Source organism: Setaria italica, chromosome VII (genome assembly GCF_000263155.2).
Source record: "Setaria italica strain Yugu1 chromosome VII, Setaria_italica_v2.0, whole genome shotgun sequence".
Taxonomy (NCBI): Eukaryota; Viridiplantae; Streptophyta; class Magnoliopsida; order Poales; family Poaceae; genus Setaria; species Setaria italica.
The window spans coordinates 1,408,721-1,417,519 of NC_028456.1; the positions used below are offsets into that span (position 1 = coordinate 1,408,721).

General features: G+C 41.9%; 1 protein-coding gene across 1 annotated transcript in view; it reads left to right on the forward strand.

Annotated features, from left to right (window-relative positions):
- LOC101766034 (monosaccharide-sensing protein 2-like) overlaps positions 1–7,776 on the forward strand; it is an 8,562-nt gene extending 786 nt beyond the window's left edge. Inside the window, exon 3 of the mRNA XM_004977639.1 lies at positions 7,759–7,776. Coding sequence (XP_004977696.1) covers positions 7,759–7,776 — 18 coding nt within the window. The remainder of the gene's footprint in view (positions 1–7,758) is intronic.
- The last annotated feature ends 1,023 nt before the right edge of the window (positions 7,777–8,799 follow it).

Sequence of the window (8,799 nt, forward strand, 5' to 3'; positions counted from 1 at the left end):
CCCCAAATTAGGAATTCCAGAAAATAAAAGTTAAAAAAAGTTTTTAATTTAGGGGGTAAAGGGTTTGGGAGAAAAAAAATAGAAAAAAGACTTTTTCCCAAAAAAAAGGGGGTTTGGCCCCCCCAATTGGTGGTTTGGAACGCGAATCCCGTGTCTGACTTTCCCAACAACGCCAGGGGTCCCCGTAAAAGGGGGATTTTTTTTAAAATTCTGGCCAAGAGGAATTTTGGAAAAAAAAAACAAATTAACAAAGGGGGGGCCCTCTTTTTATGCCTTAGGCGTGCTTTTTCAGGGGGGGGGGGGTTTCCCCAAAAATTAAAAAACCGGGGGGGAGGGCCGGGGGCTATCCCCCCCCCCCCCCCCCCCCCCCCCCCCCTAACGATGGAAGGAGTCCCCATAAAATTTCCTGCTAATCACATACTTAAGCAACCAACGTGCACTTCTAAGGCCTAAACTGAGAAAAAGCCCAGCCCAAGTGGCAAAGCCCAACCAAACAAAGCTTTTGTCCGTCGTTAACAGAAGAAAAGCCGTCCTCTCTAGTCTCACTCAGGCCACCTTCCACTTTGGCATTGCTCCTCTAATCTCGAGGCATGTTCCTCTAATCTCCTATGAACAAAATGGGAGATGACTTTCTGCAAAATTACATTATATTTTATATTAAAAATAAATTGATAGCAAAGACAAGTTCTAACGAAAACCATCAAATCTTATAATTTAAGTTGGTCCTCTTAAGCTAAATTCAAGTTAATAGAGATGTAATTCTTTTATGTTGGCAAACATATGATATCTTATTTTATTCTCCTACTTTTGGATCTAATTAGTAGACAATTAACTTTCTTTTGTTTCGCAAAATACATGTTGATTTCTTTGTGTGCTCTAGCCAAATCGTTATATGTATGTGTATAGTGTGTTGTCGGCTTTATCAAACTTGGTCCCCCCTATGATCAAATCTGTCAGCTTGTATACTTTTCAAGTTGCAGATCAGTAACACTTTGATTACTAAAAATGTGTGGGTAGTAAAGCTAAGACAAATTGTTGATGGACTGCAGGTATCGGGCCTATTTGTTGCCGGCCACAATTTACCACGTCTAAAGGTAGGTACCAACCACGCCGTGACAAACCACATTTCGTGGTAAAAATGAACTGCTTGGTTGGTAAATAAGGTGTGGCGAAATCAGTGTCATCGCTGTTTGCAGGGGCGGAGCCAGGAATAGGTCAGGTCCTGGCCTGATCCAGTGTTAATTAGAGCTCAAGTCCATCTAACCTTTGATATTAGGACATTGTTTAGTCAATCCCCATTGTTTTTACCTCATGAACCAGGGCTACAGCCCGGGCAGCCCGACCCTAGCTCCACCCCTGGCTTTTGGATTGCTGCCACAAATGTTTGGAAAAAAATTGTGGCATCTGTTTGGTTGCTAGCCATATATTGGTAAAAACATTTCAAAATTATTTATTTTCAGTATGTAACTCAACAAACTAACATGTTAGTAAAAATATTGTTAAAGTGAAAACTCCTATTGCAACGAGTGTAATGAGACAATGGATTTTTTTTATCTGTAATTTTTTAGTTGAGATAAGAAGGAATGTTAACCCATTTTTGCATTCAGGAATGGATACCTCGTATTGTCTAGATTTTATTGTAAACATATAATCTAATAGTGCTAAAAAAAGAAAAATACAACATATTTCTCCACCGCTGGAGGAGCTAGCTAGCGAGCTGCAAAAGGCTCCGCCAGTGTGCAGTGTCACCTGCATCGATAAAAAAAGAATCATCTTCTCTCGGGCTGGAGGGACATGTGAACTCACGCAGACACTGGTCCACTGTGCAGTGTCACCGGTATGCATTCCCTCCGGTACTTTCGAGGGCTGTGGCGCGCCACGGGGGTGCGGCGCCGAAAAAAGCTCGCCACACATTCGGTGAGAAAATCTGCCAAGAGGGTACCGTGGCTGTGGCTTGGCTCATTTTACTTTTCAACTAAGAACTTACCAAAGTGCAAGCCTAACATTAGGTACGGCAACTCATGGCAGCAACCAAAAATCATTTGCACAGGCCATGTCCATTATGGATGATGGACTGGAGGTATCATTTGCATGGGCCAGGTCCATTAATTTTGGTGGCCCAACTACTACAGCCCATAAATCGCAGCCTATGAAGATAAAGTGGCCCGTTAATTTTTTTTCCTAGTCCCTTTGCATTAATGGGTAAAATGGGCCCTCTGGCCTTTTTTTTCTTTAGGTCCAGAAATGTGTTCTGTATCCAATTATTGTCTTTTCGAATTTATTAGAAACATGAACTCAACATTTGCATGAAAAACATTGAACTAGTGTGTTCAAAATATCAACTTTCACATCCAAAATATTAGTTTCTAGAAATATAAAAATTAAAACATGTGAATAAAAATATAAAAAACTAGTTTGCTTTAAATAGAAATGTAAAAAAATGCGTCTGAAGATTGGAAACCAAAGGGAATGGTCCCTCACCCACCCATTCTAGCCGGAGCCGGCAACCGTACATTGGTATGTGTCCGCTTCATCTTCAACAGCTAAGCTGTGATATTGTCATGGCCTCACGGGGCCTATGCAAGTGTGACAAAACCTACATTTGACCTGTTTCGTTCCCACGGAGAAAAAAAAACAATAGTGTCACTGTCACATATCGTATAATCACCCTAATATACGTAGTGTACTAGAACAAACAACATTGCCTACAAGTTACGTTGTCTGTTGCCACTCCGTTTTTACTCTCTCGGATATTAACTTTTAACAGAGATCAACGGCCATGACCATGGAGGGAAATGTTGGCCTTAGCAAAAACGACATGATTTTCGCTGGTACACTTGTGTGATACCCTGGGATCGCAGCAACGTCAGCATTTCAGCAAACCAGTATAGCAATCTGCGCAGAAATGCATGTGGCCCCAGCTGTCCGACGGCAGAATTTTACAGGGATGGGCGTCGTCCGTCCACGGGAGCAAACAGAATCACGCGGAGCCCCAAGCATCGTGCCCCACGAACAAGAACAGAAACAAATTGGTCTCGTCCTTGCTTTACTCGATCGGCAACAATTCGAATTTATACGCGGGGGCAGCAATGCCACTGGGTCTGGGTTGCAAGTACCACCGTAAGGAGCGCCAAATTCGCATCCTTTCACCATCGATCAGGGGAAAACGACATTCCCGTCAAAAGTACAAATGATGCGGCATCGGGGATTAGAAAAAACACATTTGCTTTTCACGTCACATGCTGGATAGGCCTAGCCTAGGAAATGGTGGAAACTGACATCAGATTTGGAGAAGATGTCTCCAAACCTACTCCTAGATTTGCAAATTTTATTATGTATTTAGATATATATTATATCTAGTACATACCAAAATGACTAATTATTTAAACAGAGAGAGTACAAACAGAGAGAGTACAAGTTGTTTTTCCTCTCCTAGATCTCCTTGGCTTCCTCTACTTGATCCCTGCTGATACTAACGTTTGAGAGGTTAAAATGCAAGCTTTTTCATAACTGGGTTGAGAACGAGACCGAACCCATGAAAGATGATAGTAAAACAAGCCTTTCTTTTTGTCCCAAACAGTGAACAGTTCAGTTCCATTGCACATATGCCATCCGTACTAGATGGTACGCCCATGAATTGTTGAATTGCAAAATAGATCCATGCATGATCATGGTTCAGTAGCGATGGTGAGATTTAAAAGCAAAGACATGACCACAGCTCCTCTGCACATATAGCGTCCGTGCTGTACCGTACTAGAAGGTAGGTCCTTGTACACATTGGTAGTGATTGTGTAACACCCCGGGTGTTTAAGTTGTAATTAGACTTAATCATCTCCATAAACATAAGCATCATGGCATTAGAATTGCTTAAAACCATTTTATTGTTGTTTATTGTTCAAATTCAACAGTATGAAGTAACTTAAGTTTTTGCAATATAACTGTGGCTCCTTTTATTTTAATACTTGATGCAAAATGATGGTTTTATAGAATTTTGATGCAAAATGATGATTTTATAGAATTTTGCTTAAACGTTCTTAGGTGTTGGAAGTTTTAAATTTGGATGGTGATTAAATTTAATTTTACCTAAACACTCAACTTTTTACCAATACAAAAGATGTATTCCTCTCCATGTAGTTTAGTATGAATATGATCTTGATGGGTGAAATTGGAGTTTAATTGCTCAAAATCTTTATGAATATTGCTAAAACCCTAGATGTCCAAAACACCCGCAAAAGTTTCAAAGTGTAGCCGAAAAATATGTTTTTATCAATTTTTTGACCGCCCCGATCTACTTTTCCTTGCATCAAATCAGAAAGGTTTGAATACCAGAAGTGTAGTTCCATAGTTCCTCTGCAAGCTGTAGTTCAAAAAATTTTGGAGTTTGAATTTGGAATTGTGAAAAAAATCAATTCAAAGACCTACGCACCGAGCTATTTTCGAGCTAAATGAGATCGATCTCCGAGGCAGTTCAGAGTTCACCCACGGGACCGCCGTCTGCCGTCAACCGCGGACGTCGAAGATTGCTGGCCAGTCATGGGCCCCCTCCACGCGCCATCTCCTCCACCTAGCCATGCTATCGCCATGCCGTGCCCATCCCTCGTTGTACCGTGCCCACGCTCCGCCCATGCTGTGACCGTGCGTGCCGGTCAAGGCGCTGCTAAAATCTGACCGTGCGAGCGCACACCCGTCCCTCCTTGCCTGCGCTCGCCACTATCACGCCGTCCTCGCTCCACTGCTGCCATCCTCCCACCTTGACTCAGCACACAACCGTCCCTCGCCCGGCCTTATCCTCTCCAAGCCAGCCAGCCTCCTCTTCCCTCTCCCATTCTCTTCCTTCTTCTTGCTTCGACCAAGACAAAGCAAAACAGAGCCAAGCCGAGCAGGGCGCCTCCACCAGCCAAATCCTCCCCATCCCCTTCACCAGAACCAAACCGCCGCCACCAGGACCTCCGCCACCTCCTAGGCTCCACCCTCCACCAACTCTTGCCCGCCGCCATTGCCCAAAAGGCCGGGGATTGAAGCCCCTGCGCCCGCCATCGCCGCCACCTGCCAAGCTCCACCCCACCGTCGAGCTCCACCTTCCCGACCTCCTCTACTCCCACAAACAACTAAAACCAAACTTGGGTGAGCCCCCGACCGTGATGCCCTCGCCATGGAGTCAAATCATTTGAGTTGCCGCGATCAATTCCGAGCGTGCTGCCGGTCATGCACCGTTGCTAGTCAAGGCATAGTCTACTGTTAGGGTTTTGAGGAGAAAAGAGGGGAAGAAGGTGCGCCAGGCCATGGGGATGGCAAAAGGAGTAGTCATCGGGATGGGCCGCCGCCACCTTGCGTTGGCCTGGCCGTGTCGCTGCCGCCACCATGCTGGCTCGGGTGCAAGCCCAAGGTTGAACAAGGGGGCAGGGTGTCATGTGTGAAGGGAATAGAAGTCCAGGAGGTTTTTCCGTTAAAGGGTTGGGTTTAAGTGCGGAGGTGGAAAACTTCAAGGGGCCTAAGTGCTAGATCTAGGAGCTTTAGTGCAAAAGCAAGGGCAGATCCGCTAAGATAGTTTTGTTCCAAGGACCGATCTGCGAAAGTAGCATTTTCTTTTTCTATTTTAGTTTTAATTGAAATGGCTAAAACTCTCTTCGTGTGCATGTGCTCGGTTGGCCCGCGTTGTAATGTTTCTAAATGTTCTTTCCTTCTTAATACAAAGATACGCATCTCTCCTGCGTATTCACAGAAAAAAAGAAATGGCTGAAACTTTGGAGATCCGTATAAAATGCAAAATAACTTTTGTTGGGTTACCTAGGAAAATTACTTGTCCTAGTATAATGTGTTTCTATTGCTGATTAAAATATATGTTGTTTAATCTCCTTAATTTGGAATAAATAGTTAGAGTACTCGTAAATTCTTGATAAATTCACAGTAATATATTACTATGTTGAAAAGTATTCTGGGAAGTTTGTAGAACCAAATTGCTTATTAAACTTTAGATATAAATTATTCTTCATGTCTGCAGTTTTGCCATGTTTGATTTTTAATGAACTCTGTGGAAGTCCAATCATTCTGAAACTTTTACAGCAATGTGTTTGACTGATTAGTAAGCTCCTGTAAATGATTATGTTCATATAACATAGAATGCTTCCTGAATAATTATTCTTGCTATAAACTAGTTTAAATTATTGAAAATATTTGCTATTGAAATTGGGAGCTCATAAATTATTTTTATGCTCTTTATCAGTAGCATGTTCATCCCTAAAAAGTTTGCTAGCAGAATCTCTATGATTGCTTGTATATATCATTTATTTGGCCTCTAGTATGTTATTGCTATAGTTCACTTATAAGCATGTTTTACCTAAATCTTGTTGCCATCATGACATGCTAAATCACTTATTTAGGACCTGGTATTCATGCCATGCTGCAACCAAAGTTACTAAAATATTATTGGCTTAGTTTGATAATGATATACTCTAGTGTTTCCTTGTGTAGATAATGATATACTTGAATACTCTTCTTGATCTTTAAATGTTGTATGATTGAGTTGCTGCAAAGTTAACTTGGTGTATGATTGAGTTGCTGCACTCTCTAAACTTGACTTCATGCATGTGTCATCACCTTTCAATCAACTCATATGTATGTATTTCCATGTAGATAACCTGCTAGTTGACGGTCTTTATGAATTGATTGCCGCGTCCGAGAGTGAGTAGCGTGAAGCCTGTCAAATTGAAGCATCCCAAGACCTGAACCAAAGTTAAGAAGAGCCCAAGGCTAGTCTTGAAGGCAAGCCCTAGAGCATGATCCCTAATTTCAAAAACTATGCAATTATTTCAAATACGTGTTTACGTTATGCATTAAGTTCCTAGGAGTTGAATGAAACCTTAGTTGCATGATCCATAGGACTCCCAAGTCAATACTAGCATGTGTAGATCGATAGAAGTGCCATGCTTAATTAAGAACGGTAGAAGTCGAGTGATTGCCTGTCGCTCGCGAGACAGAACCTTTCAATATTTATGGCAAGTTACTTGAGAATGAATCACTGATGAAAGAAAAGTTGGAGACCGGGTAGAGATAGAAATGAAGTTGAAGTTAGTATTGTGGTTGTGCTTTCCCTGTGTCAATTAAGGTCTGTTCGTTGTGGCCCTACTGATCGAGTTTGAACTGTACTATACACATGCTGGAAGTAAGAGGTAGTTGAAACTGGTAAAACCTAGTACCTTAGGGCACGATTGCAGATTGAGTTGGTCCTGTTTCCTATTTGTTGGCTAGTCAGTAACTCACGGCTGGTCCGGGGAGGTACCGGTGGGGATTAGCACTCGAGGGTTGCAGGATTTCACAACTGCCATCATTCTCTAAGGGAACCGTTTGCTATATGTGGCTCAACGGGGCATGCATATGTCGTATGTATAGGTACACCTTGCAAGGTTTATAAATCAAATCGATTCGCTTCCACTCTCGGTTAAGAGAACCTTGATCACTACATCACATCGTAGTAAGAAGTGGAATGAAAAGAAATATGAAATGATGTTTATATTGTTATCTAATCAATTGTTTTTCCACACTAAAAAGTTTTGAAAACGCTGCTCACTTAGAATGGTTAGCTCAACTTTAATTGGATGCTAAAACTTGAAAGTAAGGATCCACTCTTAGTTGCTTTTTAGCAAAACAAACCCTTCAGCCAAAAGCCTTTCATACTAGGAGTCGACTAAGTATATACCATAGTCAGGTAAGTCTTGTTGTGTATTAGTATACTCAATCTTGATTTGTTGTTACTTTCAGGTATTAGTGAAGAAATGATAGAATTGGTTGCCGATCAACCTTGGGATGGCCGTCCTTTATCTAAAGGGTGGTCGGTTGAGTGGGCTCTAGCCTCACCTTGAGGTGGTCTCATGTTGGATGACATGTTGGCGGGCTACTCATGTCGTCATGTATCTTTATTCGTGCTTTATCATTTATAATTCCACTATATTTTATTTAAAAACTCTGGCTTGTAATTTTTTATGAACTTCGAATTCAGTTTGTAAATTAATTAAGAACTCTATGGTTGTAAACTGAAATACCATGTTGTATTATCTGTGCTCACCTTCATGTGAGACTTGTTGCATGTTATTTCGATCGAGGTATTCAGTGGTTGAATCGGGCTTGACTCGACGGACTGCCGAATTACACCATTTTAAGTGTGTGTGACCGGATTAACTATTAAGATAGTTAGTGCACTTGAGCCGGTTTAATTTGGACGGTTCCACCACAGCTGGTATCAGATCTGAAACATGCAGCGGATGACATTAACAAGGCTATTTTGGGGCTTTCAAAACTTAAAAATGAATTTTGAGTCCTTAAAATGCGTTGGTTACGCTAAGGTATTAAGAAGATAGCACGTAAACTCTAGTGATTAATTGGTATATGTTATTAAGGTGGCTACTATTATAATTAACTTCCATCACATTTACTTTCTATCAAAACTTACTTTCTTGCACAACAATGACCCTCTTATCGGTGAGTGTGATCCGAACGCTGCGCTCAAGCAGTGGCTTACTTAAGCATAGCCTGTATAGCAATATACGGGGTATAAAGATCGTGCAGGTACGGCAAGTGACACGTACCACTGTCCCGTAAGGTGATTTATATGGGAAGTGAATACGTTACCATGGTAAAGTATGAAAGTATGAAGCGCTGCCCATTCAGCGTTAAATGTCTGGGTACCATCACTATAGTGGATGGTGATGTATGTGTTAATATGTGGGAAACTGCATATGCGTTACCCGTGTGGCGTAGGACACATGGGGGCCATTCGTGAATGCTGGCACGAAGGGTTCAGAA